Source organism: Dipteris shenzhenensis, chromosome 11, assembly GCF_047967505.1.
Source record: "Dipteris shenzhenensis isolate YYH24624 ecotype China chromosome 11, Dip_SZ_1.0, whole genome shotgun sequence".
In the NCBI taxonomy this organism is placed as follows: domain Eukaryota; kingdom Viridiplantae; phylum Streptophyta; class Polypodiopsida; order Gleicheniales; family Dipteridaceae; genus Dipteris; species Dipteris shenzhenensis.
In genome coordinates this window covers 3,199,634-3,219,853 of record NC_141606.1, presented here as the reverse complement: position 1 = coordinate 3,219,853, position 20,220 = coordinate 3,199,634, and the positions used below count along the sequence as shown (strand labels likewise).

General features: G+C 41.3%; 1 protein-coding gene across 1 annotated transcript; it reads left to right on the top strand.

Moving 5' to 3' along the window:
• Positions 1–3,930: 3,930 nt before the first annotated feature.
• LOC147896488 (L-gulonolactone oxidase 3-like) lies at positions 3,931–6,253 on the top strand. The gene is made up of 2 exons (XM_087381986.1): positions 3,931–4,903; positions 5,164–6,253. Exons 1-2 carry the CDS (start codon positions 3,979–3,981, stop codon positions 6,150–6,152), a joined length of 1,914 nt encoding a protein of 637 aa, XP_087238112.1. The 5' UTR covers positions 3,931–3,978; the 3' UTR covers positions 6,153–6,253.
• Positions 6,254–20,220: the final 13,967 nt, after the last annotated feature.

Sequence of the window (20,220 nt, the reverse complement as noted above, 5' to 3'; positions counted from 1 at the left end):
CCTCTTTCAATGCAGCATGAATTGCTAGAGGCTTGTTGGAAAGTGATGAGGAGTGGTTCGTGTGTATGCAAGAGGCTGTGTTTGTTCAAAACAGTGCACAGTTGAGACAACTCTTTGCGATAATTTTGTTGTTCTTTGAGCCAGCATCTCCTCAGCTTTATGGGAAACACTCAATTCAGAGCTTTCAGATGATATTTTTCATGCTTTGGAAGTAAGTGTGGAGAGTCCGATTCATCATTGCACAATGGCGATAGGCAATGCCTTGCACACTTGGAGCATATTCTTCGATTGCATGGACGAGCATTCGCATATTTTGGTGGTTTGCCTACAGTGGATAGAGGAATAGATTTTTTTGTAGATGTGTTGTTGCAAGAGGAGAGGATGTTTGATGTTCAGCCACAATAGATAGAAATTGCCTGTACGATGGAAGCAAGCCTGAATCCCTATCAACTGGTCACTTACGATCGTATCTTAGTAGCTGTTCATGCAAACGTGGGTGACATGTTCTTCTTGGATGTTCACAGAGGATCTAGAAAGACATTTCTTTATAATTGTTTGCTTTCTCGGTTATGTGGGGAGGGACACATTGCGTTGGCATCATGGATTATTTTTTCAAGTTAGTTTCATTATGAATTTTATATTGGCATTGAAAGTATGTATGCCCTAATAAAAATAAATGTTGGAAACATTCGCCAAGATTTGAAACTTTTATGTAAAAAAAAGTAAAGTTTCACCAACAGGATTTACTTTTTTTTCTTCAAAGTTTAAAAGAAAATATATTAAAAGGTACTAAATTCGATTGATATTGTGAAACAAAAAAAAAGGAGCTTGAAAAGTTTCGCCAAGATTTTATATTAATATATGAGCATAGCTTCGATAAAAACATCCCTAGTTGGCAGCACATCTTCTAGTATAGCGGCATTGTTGCTCTTCAATGGACATACGCACACTCCTGCTTCAAGATACCATTGAATCTACATGCCACTAGCACTTGCAATATTAGTGTGAACAGTACCCTTGCTGATGTTTTGAGGTTGGCAAAGTTAATAATATGGGATGAGGCTCCCATGACTCATTGACATGCCTTTGAAGCACTGGACAAGGCTTTACAAGACATCATTTCGAGAGTGATCAGCTATATGGTGGCAAAGTAGTGCTACAGGGAGAGGATTTTCGACAGGTTTATTGGTGGTTCCAAAGGCTGGACAGGAGGACATCGTAAATGCTGCTTTATGCCAGTCAGTAATCTAGAGACACCCAAAGATCTTGAAGCTCACACAAAACATGCGGGTGCTACAAGGTGGTGAGGGAACGTCAGAATGTGAGTTCATGCAGTGGGTTCTTGACATTGGAAATGGGAAAAGCATGGGCGTAAAAGAAAGTTTTGTTGTAATTCTGGAGAAAATGCTTTTGCAAAACAACTCCATGGATGGCCTGATTGAGTGGGTGTATACTGGACTTTCGCGAGTTGTGAACTTTGCATCGTACTTTGGAGAGCGTGAGATTCTTGCACCTCGGAACCTTGAAGTTGATGCAATCAATAATGCAGCACTAAATGCAATGGCAAGGGAGAGAAAGACTTGGCAATAGTTATCCACCTCCCGATTGGTTCTAAAGATAAATCCTCCAATCATTTGCTGCGCAACCTAGATACACGGAAGGGACTATGCAACGGCACTTGATTGATATGCAAAGAGTTCCACACCAAGGAGTTGGAGGCCGAGATCATCACTGGTACACATATCGGTGACAGGGTGTTCATTCCAAGGATAACCTTCATTCCAAGAAATTTGCAACTACCATTTGATATGAGAAGGAGGCAATTCCCAATTCGATTAGCATTTGGCATGACAATAAGGCCCAAGGTCAAATAATGTGTGTTCTTGGCTTATACTTGGCAACACCAGCGTTCAGCCACAGACAATTACATGTGGCTTTCTCACATGTACGATCATCAAATGCTGTCAAAGTATTTGTTCAAGACAAGGTTGACGAGGCTAGTGTCGAGGATTCAAGGGTACCATATACTACAAACGTTGTGTACAAGGAAGTCCTGTAAGTGCAACAACAAAAGCAAGTATGTATGGTTGTTGCCTTCTTACATTGAACCGTTCTTCATTGAAAAGTAAAAGCATATGTTTCCTTGTTTGTATATTAGTTTCAATATAGCTCATGTATTCATGAAGAGTTTTTTTAACATGCTCTTTCATGCAGCTAGATACAATGGACAAGAGCTTCAAATTCGTCCCTCACTCTGCTGTGGTAGTGCCAGGTGCATGATTGCTTTGAAGCTGCGCTTGAGTATTATATATTTTTAAACAAAAAACATTATGATTATTTACTTTCTTTGCTGTAACAAATCCCCCTCAATAGGGGTGTCGCGTGTTTGTACAATTGTTGGTTGACATTCTTGAGATGAACAAATTCTACAGGTGGGTGGTCCCTAACATTTTATTCCGTTCTTAGAAGAAGATATATGAATGTTGTTTTTTTTGTGACGATGAGTGTGTAAAGAGACTATTCTTTTGATTATAGATCCCTCCCAATTGGCACGTGGTTCATGAGGCTCCACATTCGCTACGAATTGTTTGGCTTCTTTAAACTGAAGAGTCGCAAAGTTCATGGTTCGTATGGATGTCTTAGGATCACCGTATCCTTTATAGGATACATAGTGCAACGGCTGATGCTTGCTTTTGGTCAAGGTAGAAACGGTGACTAAATGTACACTTTTCTCAGACACCTACTCACCACTCCACATGATGGTAAGCACTCTCATGGAGCATCACATGGTTCATTTATAAACATGCGCTAAAGTGTCTTTCCATTTAAATTTTTTAAATTCTTACATTCATCCTTTTCTACTTGCATAGGTGTCATTGGCACGCCGGGATACGTGCATCATCGACATCTACTTATTCCAACACATCCAGGACGTCCAACACGATGTCTATTTCATTAGCAAACCTCTATGTGCACGTGCACTTATTTGACTATTGGAGCTTTATGGACTTTCGGATATGCATGCACTTTTAATTTTCATGTTTTGTTTGACAATTTCAATAATGAAATTTCTATCGTTGTGTTGTTATACGTCCATATGGAGAGAGAGAGAGACAGAGAGAGAGAGAGAGAGATTGGTATAAAAGTATTTTTCGAAGTAGTTCAAAGTTTATTAATTGTGTTCTCATACATATACGATGGAGAGGGAAACATGCACATGCACACACACATGCGCAACACAACCCTCACACACACACACACACACACACACACACAAGTAGAGAGAGAGAGAGAGAGAGAGTGATGGTGTAAAAGTGTTTTCTCAGTAAAAGCACTACATTAAAATTTTAATAATCGTGTTTATATATATATATAAAGAGGCACACAAAGAGACAATGGATTTGTTGTTACTTTCAGACATACATAAAGAACATGTGAATTGAGAGAAAGAGAGAGAGCGAGTACTCGTATGCAATCATGTGAATGTGCTCTAACCCACAATACCATCTCATCAAAACTAAAGCTTATTTGAACCCTATTGTGTCTTTATTTTGTAGTGGGGCAACGAAAAGTGGCGATATGCTCGTAAGAAAAGCATCACGGTGGAGCAGATGCCAACAACGTTTCTGAGATGAGGGCAGCGGGGGGGAGACGGGTAACTTTCAGAACACTAATGCCCAACTTGCGGAGAGAAAGCGTGACACGCTTTCATAAGAGATGCATTTCTCCCATCCTCTTGGAGTCTTGGACACCAGCATGGCAACTTGCACCACTGAATTTATCTCCGCTCCGGACACGTAGCCTTTGGATGCTGCGCATTTACTTTGCCATACGTGGAGCTCCCACTCCCAGTCCTCAGCATTGCTCCTTCCGTCTACAACTTCCCTCGGCCCTCTACACTCTTTTGTGCTTTCGAGATTTGACCCGGAGGTGTGTAGCTACAACCTAGCGCAAGGTCGGTGATCTGCTCCTGGCCCAATGCCGAGAATGCGTTCCCTTGTTTTCTTAGTTTTCTACTTGCTGCTGCCCAAGCTCGTCGCCTCTTCCTCTACGTTGCCCTCACCCATCCAATGTGACGCCGAAGGGTGCACCCTCTCCAATTATCAAGGAGTCTGGGTAGACAGAATGCCATGCAAAGCTTCCAGAGTTGTGTTTCCCACTACTGAATCCGAGCTCCTCACTGCGGTTGCCGAGGCAGTGAAGGAAAACATGAAAGTGAAGACTGTCACGGAGAATTCCTACAGTATGAGCAAGGTCGCTTGCCCTGGCGGTGAGCGTGGTATGTTGATTAGTATGAGCGATTATGCCCACAATCCGATCGCTGTAAACATAACGGGGATGACGGCCACTGTTGATGCTGGAATTGAGTTAAGGGACTTCGTGACACAACTTGCCGAGCACGGCCTGACGATCCCTCACACTCCTCTGTGGAACGGGGTTTCCGTCGGCGGTGTAATTTCTACGGGGTCTCATGGTAGCGGCTTTTACATGAAAGGAGGAGTGATCAGTGAGTACGTGACTGGCTTGAGAATGGTCGTGCCCGCCCCTCCAGGTTATGGGTACGCCAAGGTGGTGGAACTCACCAGCAAGAATGAAGCTCTGCAAGCTACGAAAATCTCCCTAGGGGTTCTTGGTGTGATCTCCAAGGTTACATTCGCTGTGATGCCCATGTTCAAGCGCTCTCTCACTCTAGACCTCGTTGATGACGAGGACCTAGAAAATCGCCTGAAAGGTTTCTCCAGAGCGCACGCTTTTTCTAGCTTATTCTGGATTCCTTCCACGGGAAAAGTCATTCTCAAGAAGGAAGATGCAGTTCCCGTCGAATTGGAAGGCGAAGGTGCCAACATGTTTCCCCTGCTCCTGCCCATGCGCGTCTCTCAGGTTGAGGCGATGCGAGCACAGCGTAAGATCTCGATTTACAAATTAGTGCTGCCCCTTACAAATTAAATGCAAGCATTTTCCCGCTTAGCAACGCCTGCCTCACCATGGGGCGAGGAAAGCATTGTTGAGTTAAAGGACTAAAGCTCTCATGTTCATGGATGTTTGAGGAAAATGCGGGACATTATTCTAGTTTTCTCAGGTGTTAGTCCGTGCATGCCAGTTCTGTCGACTTCTGTTTAGCTTGGTAGATTGGGCTAACTCGTTTATGTTATGGCCTTGCAGAGGAAGGCATTGAGAAATCCAGGGATACGGCGAGTCTTTGTAGGTGGGGGGAGGAAATGGTCCAACATCGGATGAAGTCTGGAGATGGATATGTGAATGCCGAGGGTGAGCCATTCGAACATTTCCCGGTAGTGGGCTTCAACCATCGCATGCAAACGGCAGGTGGTTGCCAGGTCTTAACGCTAGATTCGGAAACTCCTGAATCAAGGCTGGAGCTAGTCACTGAGAATACATCCGATTGGCGAACTTGCAAGTGGGATACGCGCATCGCTGGTATATTCTACTATCACACCGCTGTTTCCATTCCGCTCTCCAGAGCTGCAGACTTCATCCTGGACGTGAAGCGGCTGAGGGAAGCAAATCCGCAGGGCATGTGCAGTCTCAACATGTTCGGCGGCATCCATGTGAGGTTTGTGGCGAAGTCAGAGGCGTATCTGGGAGACAGGGAGGACGCGGCGATGTTCGAGATGGTGTATTTCCGAGCGAGGCAGAGAGGGGAAGCGAGGCTGAACGAAGATGTGATGGAGGAGTTGGAGCAGATGATGGTGAAAAAGCACGGAGGGAAGCCACACTGGGGGAAGAATCGGGAGGTAGCGTTCGAGGGAGCGTGGCAGAAGGTGGTAGACATCGCTAAATTCTTGAAGGTGAAGGAGGAGATGGATCCAAAGGGACTCTTCTCAAGCGACTGGTCCGATGAGTTGCTCGGCATTAAGCAGAGGGCCAATCCAGACGAACTACACTGCGCCATGGAAGGTCTGTGTGTGTGCCGAGAGCATAGGCACTGCGCTCCAGAGGCCGGCTACTTGTGCCAGGCAGGTCTGGTCTTTCCCCAAGCACGGGTGTGCCGCTACATCCCCCCCCCTCCTCTTCCCCCTCTCTTACATTCGAACCTCACCACCCTTCCCAGCCTCACGGATCCAGACTTTGCAGCCCAGACCTCCTTCTCCTCGTCCTCCTCACCGACTTCGCACTGCTTACGGCAAACTTAATTGCCACGCAAATGTGACTACAAAATCCCTTACACTACACTTAAGATTAGTTTCACAAATATGTCTAACCTTTAACATTAGTTAAAGATGTGGCTTAAGAGCCAGAGGGAGGGAAAGTAAATTTTCAAGTGTGTTAATGCGGCGAAAGAAAAAAGTATCCCTTGCCCCTCTCTCTCTCTCTCTCTCAAACCTTGTGAATACATACTTTCAAATTGCAAGAGAGTTTCACAACAAACTTGTTAATTTTTCTTTAAAAAAGAAACGAAATTGCACTCTTGCTTTTTCAACATCAATTCTCCTCTAAAAAGAATGCTTTATTAATTTGTTAATGTTTACATGTAATGCCACAAAAGTTCTCTCTAAACAAATAATGGTGTTGAAAAAATACTTTTTAAAAAACACAACAATGTGAAATATTGTGTTTGGAAAAATAGTATGATATAAAAGATTATAAGTGAAAAATAAAAAAATGTAATTTACACAAAAGTTCGTAAATATTGAGAAATAATAAAATAGGTTGATGTATGTAGAGAACTATTATTGATAGTTGCAGTTTCATTTTCATTTTGAAAATGCTTGTCCTATTATTACTTCAGTACATTTGCGAAGAGAAAGAAAGCCAAGCCATCCTCTCTCTCTAATCTAATTTTGAATTAACTTGTCCTAGTGCTACCTCAGTACATTTGTGAAGCGAAAGAAAGGAAAATCTTCCTCTCTCTCTCTCTCTCTCTCTCTCTCTCTCTCTCTCTCTCTCTCTCTCTCTCACTCCCTCCCTCCCTCTCTCTCTCTCTCTCTCTCTCTCTCTCTCTCTCTCTCTCTCTCTCTCTCTCTCTTTAGGAGAGACATCTTGCAAATACATGGTGTTTTCAAATTGCAAGAGAAGTTTCACAACAAACATGCTAATTTACTCTCATTTTTCCAAACTTAGACCATGCCAAGGCCTCAAAGTTTTGATTTTCTAGGAACAAGTGGAATTTTACTTTACAAATGCATCCCATGAATGGCAACAAGTGGCAAGAAGTGGAGAGACTCTTTCTGGCATATTGTGGATGGAGGAAGGGTGAAAAGAGATGGATGCACTACATCCCTTGGGTACCATTAAAGCTTCCGGAGTACAAGGGAGGGTTGGGCTTTCCTGACATTAAAAGATTTTATATCTCACTCCTGGTTAAGTGGCTCCCGCGACTCTTTTCGAGCCCCTCCCCTTGGGTGGAAATTGTTATACACTTTATTGAAAGAAGCTGGACTAAGTCAGCCAACACTTGGAAAGATCTTCGGCTTTTCGTCAAGATATTGGGTTTGAATCTCATTGTAGGTCTACTGGCAGCTTGGAAGAAATACAATGATCGACGAAGGTGGGATGGAAGGCAAGGCTTGAGAGACAACACCAGTCTAGGAGAATCTATTTGGTGTAGATGGACATTCAGACAAGAGCTGTTCACTCTTCACGACTACCTACGTGCCCACAACATGTAGAGGAAAGGTATGAGGAATTGGGGTGAAATCTGGTACCCAAGTTCCGCGGATTGGGTCCCCCTTGAGTAGCTATGCATTAGGTTTCAGCTAAATCAAAGTAAATCGGGCCTGCTGGCTACTATGATGGAGTGAATTTCGGAGAATTAGTCAACTAACTGTATCTCCTCTTCTGAAAGTGAGGATTGTGTACAAACACTTTGAGACAATGGGCCCTCGGTTCACAACAATCAACAAGAATTGGCAAGTGAGAAGAAGCTATGTGTGGTGGTAGAATAAGTTCGTAGATATTTGAAAGTAATGTGGGTAGGGTAGGCCAGCTTTTTGCTATGGAAGATTACCAAATTTTGGCTAGTTATCAGAGAGTCGCTTGTGAAACAAATTCCCATTGGCCTAACTCTCTATGCGGTAAGGCTGTGGAAGCCTTGAAGCATTAGTTTTGGTCTTATCTAGTTCCCAGGGTGGTCTGGGGTAGAGTGGAAGTTGCAATTAGAAAGGCAAGCCTCTCAATTTTTTATCAAAGGAAGATGGAGGATGGTATCACTTGGGGAAACCTTCAAGCTTCCCTCTACCTTCCTGGCTTCCTGGCAATATGTTTATGTGTTTGTATGCCTCTCCATTTGGGAAATAAGAAACCGCTTGGCATTCAAGGTCCAGATCGCGCTCGACCATAGGGAATTCGCCATCATAGCTATGGTCAAGGCGAATCTCAGGAATCTCGGTTTGATGATATGGGAGAAATCCCATGTGATTCATCACTATCTCCTCAGTATTGGCCCCTTCGTCTAAACAGTTACTGCTTTAGGCTCTATTAGTGTAGGCCGTGGGTGACCCCCCTTGTAGTCAACCCAATTTTGTAATTGGTCTATTCTTTTTGAGGCATGACCAGCCCCTTAATATGTACGGCATTTTAATGTTTAAAAGAAAAAAATTACTCCCTTTTTCCCTCATTTTCCTTCAACATGTAAGTAAATTAGTATACCTTTTGATATTGCCTTTTAACATCAACTGTTATACCTTTTGCTATTGCTTTCTAACATCCATTGGACAAATATAGAGCTTCAAAGCCTAACAAAATTTTGTACTGAAAAAGGACCAAAGTTAGTGTATTGCTTTCTAACATCCATTGGACAAATATAGAGCTTCAAAGCCTAACAAAATTTTTCAGTATGAGTCAGAACTGGCTCCTTGGGATTGTTCCTACGACGTTAAAAAACTATCTATCTCTGCGTGTATAAGCCAATTTTCCCCACCAAGTTTTGTAAAACCTGCGTGGGTCTTGGTGGTTAAGGCTCTGGTTTCTGTTGTTGGGTGTTGTGTGTTCGATCCTCAGGGATCGACGTCGGAGTCAGAACTGGCTCCTTGGGATTGTTCCTACGACATTTAAAAACTATCTCTCTCTGTGTGTATAAGCCATCCTTCCCCACCAAGTTTTGTAAAACCTGCGTGGGTCTTGGTGGTTAAGGCTCTGGTTTTTGTCGTTGGGTGTTGTGTGTTTGATCCTCAGGGATCGACGTCGGATGAGTCAGAACTGGCTCCTTGGGATTGTTCCTACGATGTTAAAAAACTATCTATCTATCTCTCTCTCTCTTTCTCTCTCTCTCTCTCTCTCTCTCTCTCTCTCTCTCTCTTTCTCTCTCTCTCTCTCTCACCAAGTATCACTACAAGGTATTGGACGGTTTTCGAAACTAATACTGATGGAAATTACACTGTCTTTTTTGTCTGGACGCAAAGCATCCAAATATCATACGTATAGGTGTCGGTAAGTGAGCGTTGGTATTAGTGTCAGTATATACAGGCACCAATAAGCATCAGTATATACCGACACTAATAAGCATCGGTATATATCGATATTACGTTGGTATATACTGACACTATGTTGGTATATACCACCACTACGCCGGTATATACGACACTAGTAAATCATCAATATATACCAACAATTTATAGAAGCTTAAAAAAAATTTGTGGGACAGAATAGGGCTTGCTTAAGTCCCATTCAACCCGACTATAGTCACAGTATATTCTTAAAAGGTAAGAGTTACAACATGCCATCTGATGTAAGGATGTGCAAATTCGCCTAAATCTCTCAAATCATCATGTCTTATTACAAAATTTTCCTTTTGAAGAGGGTAGTACAAAATTTGAATATGAGATACAAAATGGCAAAATTGCTAAAGTTATGCTAAATACCAAAGGGAAAAACTACTACTAATCCTCCTCCAAACTACTGGAATCGTCCTCGCCTCTGCTTGATCCCTCAGCCTCTCCACCTTTTCCTGATACCTTCTCCTTCTCTCTCTCCCTTGCATCTCCACCTACAAGCTCCTCCTCCTCTGTGTCGCCTGTGGTTTCCACATGGCCACCCTAAGAATGAAACAATTTAGCTTCATTTTTAAATCAATGGTATGATTAAACATGCTTGAGAACAACGATGATTGGAATAGACTTACATGCCAAGTAGCCACCACCTCCTAATTGATCTCGTATCTCGATGCTCCAGCCCTTGAAAAATGGCCTCGCTCCTACTTGCCATGTGAACCTGTACTCCACGTCTGTAGAAGGATGGCCAATCACACATTCTTGTGGACCCAAATTAAGAGAGTTAGATGAAGTGCCATATATGGACAACTAAACACATAGAACAATAAATAATAAGATAAATAGACTTACTATTCATGCCTTGTAGCCTGCCCTTCCACCACTTTCGAGGTGCGAAGTACCTATGGCGTCCAATTGTCTCGTTGCTATTGTCCTCCTTTGATTATCAAACTTCTCCGGCATGTCTTTGAACTCTTTGCAAACTTCCAATCATCTTTGTGTGCCCATGAAGGGCCACTCTGTCTCAGCTTGAGCATATCTCTTTTCTCTGACCTATGAAGTCGGAGACATATGCTCATGTAATATTTCATGTAATCAGAATTAAACTCGTAACCCGCTGGGTTTGTAAATTTCCTCTTGAAGTCCTCTATTAGAGCCTTCTTTGTTGCATTACTTTGATTGCACATTCTACAAAGACATTATTGGGAGAATATACAAACATCAGGTGCCTCATATGAGCAATCACCTTTCCCCCCTTCTTATGCTCAAGGATCTCTCCCAATTGATTGAGAGTGTATGAGATGTCCTCGGGGTTGATATGCTCTGATACCCATGGAATGCATGAGGTGGGAGTGACAGTGGAGCCTGGGGTGGAGCGAGAAGAGGTGGAGGCAAGAGTGGTGGAGCGAGAAGGCACGGGGCTAGTACCAAGTTGTGTCTTATCATGGTGGGGAAGTCAGGAATGTGTAGACTCATCTATGTCTTCACTCCCACCATGACAAGAGTCCTTCCTAGTCATGCTAGGGCGAGTGGTGTAGCTAGGGGTAGAGGAGAGAGGGGTGGTGGAGCGAGGGATATGGTGAGGGGGATAGTAAGGTGCGCTGTCTCATCCAGCTCCACCCCAACAACTACCCTTCTTAGGCTTCCTAGAGGCAAGACGTTGGCCCCCAATTGATGATGCTTGAATAAATGTGACCGGGGACGCCTATCAAGTAGGCAATGATGATGCTCCAACACTAGGGAGACTTGATGCACTAGGAGAGGCACCAACAGTAGTACCTGAGGTCATCTATGACTGGATACGATGCTGGTATCTCCAAGACGCGGCTAGAGTAATGGAGGCTACGAAGTCCTTGAGACTCATGAGGCCATAGCCCCTCATAGAGCTCGTGGACTGCTCTGAGGTAGAAGATGTGCATTGTGAATCCATGCTGAATAAACAAAACACAAACCTAAACAAAAAAAGAAAGCTGAATATATAAAACTGCAGAAATGCAAAAAGGGATGATTAATGCAAAAATAAGAAGAGAAGAATGGAGAAGACAGGAGACATGAGAAAAGAGGAGAGGAGAAGAAAACAATACAGAAAAGAGTAGTGGAGAGGAGAAGAAAGGAGAGGAGAAGAGAGAAAGAGATTGTGAAAATGCAAAAAAGAATGTAAAAATGCGAAAAACAGTACGAAAATGCAAAAAGATTGGGAAAAAGCATGCGAAAATATGAAATGCGAGAAAGAGTACGAAAATGCGAACAGGATGTAAAAATGTGGGAAAGAATGTGAAAATATGACAGAGAGTGCAAAAATGTGGGAAAGAGTGCCGGAATGCAAAAAGAATGCAAAATTTCAAAAAAGAATCTATAAATACAAAAAAGAATGCGAAAATGCGAATAAGAATGCAGAAATGTGAAAAAGAGGGCCAAAATGTAGAAAGAGTGCAGAAATACTGGAAAAGAATACAAAAACAAGGAACAGAATTCGGGAATGCGAAAAAGAATGCGAAAATGTAGAAAGAGTGGGAAAATGCGAGAAAGAGTGTGGAAATGTAGTACAAGTAATTTGTCATTACCCATCCACCAACAAATTCCTTATGAGATATACATAAAAGAATTCCCTTCCTGAGGTGCCAACTCCCTTTAGTAAAAAAACCTATCAAAATATTGAGTATGAGATGAATTTAACAATATGCCATGAGTAGAAATTATTTAAATTAACATGGTTTTGTTCTACACTAAAAGAGCTTCAAATATGTCTTTACATCTAGAAATTTAGGTAACACATGAAAAAGTTACATTAATTTGAAAGGAGATGGGTTTTCATATTTTAGTGTATTTTTGTTTCCCCCCCCCTTGGGCCTCACATATTATGAAAAATATGTACAAATCTAAAAATCTTGCATATTTTTCAAGGTATATGTCTTATATTTTGTGGGAGCGAGGGACATGAGATTTTCATATTTTTCCCTTACGTATTTGAAATTTTTTAAGGAAAATTTTATGCATATTCTATATGGACCTTGCCCCCCAATACCCTAGATTTTGGACAAGGGTAGTTATTAATACATATTGAGTTGGCGCCCCAGGATTCCCTTCTACTGTAGGCTGCAAATCACATTCATCCAATATTTTACACAATTCTTAATGCTTTTTGAAATGGTTAGACTCTACTCAATTTTAGGCTTCCACTCATCCCCACAGTGGGCTATCCTTTAGACACTGGCACTGAGTAGAACCAGTTGGTATACACAATAGACCACCGCTGAAGATATAACCACCCATTCGTTCTTTTTTTCCCCGTTGTCCAAGTCTTTTATGTCTATGGTAATGGTGGCTCTGGAACAAACCTTCACGGGTTACTCCTAGGTTACTGTGGTAGGTTTATGTAGACCTAGACCTACACTTCACACTGTATATTCACCCAGTAATAGCCTGCAAATAAAAAAATGTAAGCAAAGTCCCTTAAGCATGTATCATGTATTGAACGAGCTTGTGGGAACCATGCCAGAATGGCTCCTATATTTGAAATTTGATAGAGTTTCTTTTGGATACCAAAGAATAAATGAGGCTACATCTTTCATCAATCATAAGGTAGTGACTTTGTCATATTATCTCCTGACCCATACTGCAACTCTACATTGGAGGAGGCAAACTACACAGTTCCTGCTGAGGTATAGTTTCTATTAGTCAAATCTCACTGGGAATCTGTGAACCTTGTGCTAAATGAATCGTTCTCTACCACCACAGGAAGGCTGCACTATAGGGAGGCCATCCTATGAGTACGGATGTGAGGCATAGCTACGACCAAAGTATGGAGAATCCCCGTGTCTAAATATTATGAATAAATGTTTCCATCTATTTCCATCTTCCCGTTTAGCATGGCACAGCTGCCAATCTACTTAACCTTGGAATTGATACGAGTTCCATTCTCCAAAATCTAAATTACAATGGTATTGTTGTGATTCTCCATGTGGAAAATAGCATTGATGCCATTCAAATGAGATTGGCACTAGTGCCATTCTACACAAACTCACATGACGAATGGCACTAAGGCCATTCTAATCCATGAAAATTTGTGGAGAATGGCACTGATGCCATTCATATGAGATTGGCACTAGTGCTATTCTACACAAACTCACATGTAGAATGGCACCAGTGCCATTCTAATCCATGAGAGTTTGTGGAGAATGGCACTAGTGCCAATGTCTCAAAAATATTATGCATAAATCTTTCTTATCTGTTTCCATCTTCCTGTTTAGCATGGCACTGCTACCAATCTACTTAATCTTGACATAGAATGAGATTGGTACCACCCCTTTCTATTTAAGGTATATATATTATACAATCACCGAGCTATAGAAACATGTTATCAGAATCAGCCACATAAGTGAAAAGTAAAAGCCACCACTGTTGCTATTCCTTAAACATACAATTTAAAATTTAAAGCAAGGGAAACGTGATCTATGAGAATGCAACCCAATACCCCCATGCCCAAAAGCCAGGTTTCAATTCATAGGAGCATCCCTCAAGTCAAAGTATGCTATCTATTGAATACCAATTGCAGAATTCATTACATTCCTTAAAATTGTTCTTGTTTGTATTATCAAAAAAATAAACTACCACATTGTAGTTTTTAAAAAAAGTTTCTTTGTTTGCATAAGATCTCAAAAAAAAATCCTAGTGAAATTGCCTCTTGTAGGTATCCAAAATTGATCTAAAGGAGCCCTACAATGGGCCCTACAGCATGATCAAGATACTGTAATGACCCCCCTCGTCGCTATTCCAAGGAAGGAACCTTTGTGCCAGTGTTTTCAGATCATCTTCTCATTCAAGCCATCGTAGATCTCGGAAAATCTCACAGAGAAGTAAAGAGACTCACCTACCACCATCCAAAAAAAACAACAAAGTTAGCTTTCAGTGGGAAGGCGGGCTTCAAAATGCCTGCACATTTTTTATCCATGTCATACTGTTGTCATCAAAAGAGAAATGGGAACTTCTCTAGTACTTCCCCTAGCCGCTCCAATGTTCCATCTACCCCTAACCCATTTAATGTCCCTTCTACCTCTGCTCCTACCTCTATGCCATCTACTTCTTCCCCTTTTGTTCCTCATCACAAACATGTCAAGGAGGAACCTTGTTGATGGTGATTCTACTCTGAAGGCTACTCTATGGGCTACTCTTTTTTATGCTCAAAGAATTAAGTCCCTTGTGTTTTGTATGAAAAATCATGCAAAGATACTCTCTAATCATTTGTCTCAAGGGACCTTGCAAATTGCTATGCTTTTATCTAGAGAATAGTGTTTTTCTAGGCTTTGTTTAGACTCCCCCTGAGGAGATCAAAAGCCTCAATGTTATATCTTTTTTATCATTAATATATTTTCTTAACTTTTTTAGTCAGCATTTCTAACCAATCTAATGCCTCTAGTGAATGGAGATAGAAATTGTGAGGATACTACTTTAACAACAAAAGGTGGCAAATTTGAACCCCCCAACAAAGGTGTCCAACAACAAGGCGAAGAGAAAAGCAAAAACCAATGCAAATCATGAAAAGAAGAATGAATCAAAAGAGCATACCATTGCAAGTAGGTAAGAAGATCCAAGGGCAATGGGCTTGTGAACTTGTAGAGATCGGTTGAATCAAGCCATTGAATTGTTGTGTTCTAGGGAAAGATCCATCTTGGAGCCCAATTCTTGAAATTTTGCTTGAGAGAGTACACATTTGTGCCCTTCATGCTATTTTAAAATTAATTGAAAACCTCGTTCACCTATACATCATTGATGCATATAAATTAAATCCCCAAATAGAGAGTCAAAGGATGATAGCAAGAATTAAAAAGGTTCTTCCAAATATGGGACTTCATTGTGGGCAAGTAGAGATTACAAAAGATGAGAGGTAGTTTTACTAGACTTTTTTTTTTGGGAGATCTTATGCAGACAAAGAAATGTTTTTAAAAAAACTACACTCTGATAGTTTGTTTTTTGGTGATACGAACAATTACAATTTGAGGAATGTACTAAATTCTAGAATTGGGGTTCAACAAATATCATACTTTGACTTGAGGGATGCTCCTATAAATTGAAACTTAGCTTTTAGACTTGGGAGTATTGGGTGCATTCTCATAGATCACGTTTCCCTTGCATTAAATTTTAAATTGTATACATTTAAGGAACGGCGATGGTAGTGGCTTTCACTTTTTAGTTTATTGATGATTCTGATAACATGTTTCTACAACTTGGTGATTGTATATACCTTGAATAGAGGGGAATGAGGCATGAAGTTAAGTTACTATGAAAGTAGTTATAGTTAGGGAAAAAACACAAAAGTAGCACCATTTGGAGATTTCAATAATCTTTGGGCTAGTGGTGAACTTGAATGATTTTTTGATTGAAGCAATTTTCTTCCTGTCATCAAGATTTGAGGGGGCTTGGCTATCATTGGGTTGCCAAGCTTGTGCTATCTATGTTCAACAACAAGAAGGTCCATGAAACTATCATTGCGATGGACTCACAGGAGTTGAACGACCACCCAGATTCCATAAAACTATTTTTAATGTAGCTATCATTTAATGATTAGTGTCGAATATTGGTCTTGGGTAGGGAAATATCGAAAGTACCTTGTCCCTCATCAAACAACTGGTAAAAAATTTAGAAAGTTGATGGATGAGGATAATGTTGCCTAAATGGGCATTGCTGAGAGATCACCTAAAACAATGAGAAATCTATTTGTGTATTCCAACTTATCCCCGCAGCTGGCCCATTGTCTCCAGATAATTTGAGATTCAAACGCTTTTCTCTTCTTGAAACAGCCTCCAATGTACTATAGCATAACTTTTGTGACATGGATGGGTTATCAAATGAAGACCACGATGCAATTTATTCAGACTAGTTTATGACAACAATCACCCCTCAGAAAAGCTCCTCCCATACCTATACAAACCCTTCCCTCCCCCCCGGGTATTGGAGGCAGAGTTGATGGCATATGACAATAAAACTTGGGAACTCTGCAACATGAACTTGTTGGCCCCATTTGCTCTGGACACCTAGCGGTTTTAGACCGATCTGGTGGCAAATGAGAAAAATGTCAAAGCTAAGGCAAAGAGAGCAGCAAAAATTTTTAGATCAGTATAGTACACAATTACCCACTTGCAAGTTTTTTTCCTATGTTTGCTTTTGCCCCACGGGTAGATGTGTTTCACCCATGACGGTCTTTGGTATGTGCAAAAGTAGGATATCAGAAACTGAGAGGCGAACACCCAAATACTTAAATGACATCTTCAATGTTGGACACCCCTACTTGAAATGCAGGTGTGTGGATGAGTACATTGATTGTAAATCCCAACTGTTGTGGTTTGACCACACGATAAGGTTTATTGCTAACAACCTACCTTCTTTCTTTCCCAACCGCCTCTTGAACGTAGCATTCAACTCCTTTTTACTTTTTATGAAAACCAATGATATGGTACAATTTTACAAGACATCACTAAACTTCTACTACATGAGGGAATTGGTTTTGGTGGCGGTGAAAAATTTGGAGAAAAACCTGCAGGCCCTCTAACTACCACAACCATCCCTCGGCATCATGTCCTATGGGGAGCTGATGCTCGGATCACCGAATGCACTTTTCCATGTTGCGACCTCGACTTCAAGAGGATTACGAGATGGATCGGTAAGTAATGCCTTTACTCACTTTGAGTAGGAAACTTGTGATACCAATATAATTTTGGAGAGTAGTTTGACCCACTCCCATGTGAGGTGAACTACTGCCCCCGCTAGGTATGTCTGACTTGTGGGATTGTGGTCAGTGCAAAAACACACACACACGCGCGCGCACACACGCACATATGCACACATGCACGCATGCACACACACATGCACGTGCACGTACATGCATGCATGCACACACACACACACACTTCTTGAGACCTTATGGAGCCTTAGCAGATGGGGGGGAAATGGGGGCCAAAATTGGACTGTGGGAGGCCCTTAGAAAATAGCTTGTATGCTTAGGTGGCTTATTCCTGATTAAGCAAAGACAAAATGCATAAGTATTAGTCAGAGATTTTTTCTGCGGGGTTACCCATGTCCCTATTATGACAAGATTATTGGTTATAGCCATGTTGTGGATGTATGAATACACACGCAAACACACATACACTGTTCTTATCACCATGCTTAACTTAGCAGGACATGTATGGAGATATGAACCCTTAGCAATTTCTTAGATCCATTTTTGGCTTTTGGAGAAATTATTGGTAAGGGATAGTGGCTTATTTGCATTCACTTTAGGCACTGTGATCAAGTGTGGGCGAAGAGATAAGAATTGTTGGGCCAAAAAGGAAGTGATGTTTTTAAAAATTAGAATATATATGGAGGGATTATAAAGTGGAGATAAGCCTTGATATGGGAGATGGTGGTCTATTTTGGGGCATATGGTACCTCTATCATGTTTAAGCTATGTTAGGGTTTATGTGAGTTGTCCCTAAGTACCTAATACTTTTATGATTTATTATAAAAAAGAGAAGGGACCCTTGAGAGGAAACTTTGGAATTCACTAGGGTCACGAGATTATTCAAGTGAGGTATATTCACTAAAAAGGAAGGGAAAGATTTAAATCCATTCATGTGTGCCCCTTAGACCTCAGGGTACTAGCATATCCCATTCGATACAGCGACTTGGGGGGCTATAACCAAGGACACCATGGTTTGCACGAACAAAGCAACACATGGATTGGTGATGGATGGGTATGATATAGCCAGATGTTACTATTAAGAATAGGCATGCAACTAGCCATCCTTGGAAGTGGGAATGATTAACAAATCATGGCGATTGAGTGGAGATGGAGGTGTCAGTACATGCTAGAACAACTAGGAGTGGCTCCACTAAAGTTCACAGACTTTGAATTTTTGGTGGGATACTCTAACCACAAGGATTATCTTGCCTTGTTCCTTGAGACATCCTAGTGAATTGTGTCTCTTCATGAATACTATGGATATCAGAGCACCTATGGGAGGTACTTGACTAATGTTGGGAGACCCCAATAGAGCACTTCAAGCTCGTCTCCCCATACTAACAAGTGAAAAGACACGAATGGAGTGTGTAGAATGGCATTAAATCTTTCAAGTTCAGACACTTCAAAAGCGGCCGACTAGAGCTATATTTGGCTATGGACATAGAGCAGGTTATTATGGGAACACTCCCTAAGGAGCATAGGATCCCTATTAGTTGGCCTTGAGCCAAAAAACACTGAGATGCATTAACATTTTGCCCTATGGCTATTGATGTGATGAGCTCGCCGCCGCTACTTAATTATGGAGATGCTTCGGTTTTCAGCTTAGTTGAAGGTTTACTTCTAGTGTTGAGAGGGGGAACGGATAGCATAGACTATATTCAAGGTTATGCGTTTCGAGAACAATTGACTAAATTTGCTTTTGACTAAGGAGGTGGAATGGGTCGATGTGAGTACACTCAAAATACATGAAATTCCCACCACTCAAGTTGATAAGTGCTCTTTCACCATGGTCATCTATTGGGGAGAGCTTCATGCCTCCATCAATGAGGCAGCTGAGTGTTTATCAAACACGAGGATGCTCCATACATTGGTTATAGTAGCTAAGCTTCACACCCGCACTCATACAATGGCCTCCATGCAATGTGGCCCTCCTTTGGTAGAGAATGGTTCATTTAGTGCAAGGTTCACATATTCTAGGTGAGAGTTGACTAATAGAAACTATACCCAGGAGGAGCTGTGTATTTTGCCTCCTCCGATCTAGAGTTGCAGCATGGATCGGGAGATAGTATGACAAATTCACTACCCTATGACTGATTGGAGTATAGCCTTGTTTATTCTTTGGTATCCAAAAGAAATTGTATGATTGATCGGAGGTATAGCCTTGTTTATTCTTTGGTACCCAAAAGAAACTCTGTAGAATTTCAAATATAAGAGCCATCCTGGCATGGTTTGCAGGAGCTCATTCAATACATGATTGAGGCTTAAGGGGCTTTGTTTACATTTTAAATTTGTAGGCTATTATTGGGTGAATATACTATGTGACGTGCATGTCTGGGTCAACATAAACCTACCACAATAACCCATGAATGGATGTTCCAAAGCCACCATTACCATAGACATAAAAGACTTGCACAACAGGGAAAAATAGAATGAATGGGTGGTTATATCTTTAGTGGTGGTCTATTGTGTATTCCCACCGGTTCTACTTGGAGCTAGTGTCTAAAGGATAGCCCATTGTGGGGATGAGTGGAAGCCTAAAATTGAGTAGAGTCTAACCCTTTCAAAAAGCATTAAGAACTGTGAAAAGTATTGGATGAATGCGATTTGCAGCCTACACTAGAAGGAAATTCTATTATGTATATCTCATAAGGGAATTGTTGGAGGATAGGTAATGAAACATTACTTGCCAAGACCATTTATATATTCAGAGAGCTACTATGGGTGTTTTAGGATAATTCTTATAGTGTGACATGGAGAACAACTGTGCAGGGTTTTTGAAACTTGCCTTCCAACTGAAACCTAACTTTGTTGTTTTTTTTGGATGGTGCTAGGTGAGTCCTTACACTTTTTTATGAGATTTTTTGAGAACATCTATGGTAGCTTGAATGAGAAGACGATCTGAAAACACTGGCAAACAAAGAAACTTTCAAAAAAAACTATAATTTGATAATTTTTTTTCTAATGATACAAAGATGTGCAATTTTAAGGAATGTAATGAATTCTGCAATTGGTATTCAACAAATAGCATACTTTGACTTGAGGGATGCTCCTATG

Excerpts from the sequence above, each read along its gene's own strand:
- LOC147896488 (XM_087381986.1), top strand. The coding sequence starts at position 3,979 with ATGCCGAGAATGCGTTCCCTTGTTTTCTTAGTTTTCTACTTGCTGCTG. Across the intron at positions 4,904-5,163 it reads TGAGGCGATGCGAGCACAGC|AGGAAGGCATTGAGAAATCC; the intron begins GTAAGATCTCGA and ends ATGGCCTTGCAG.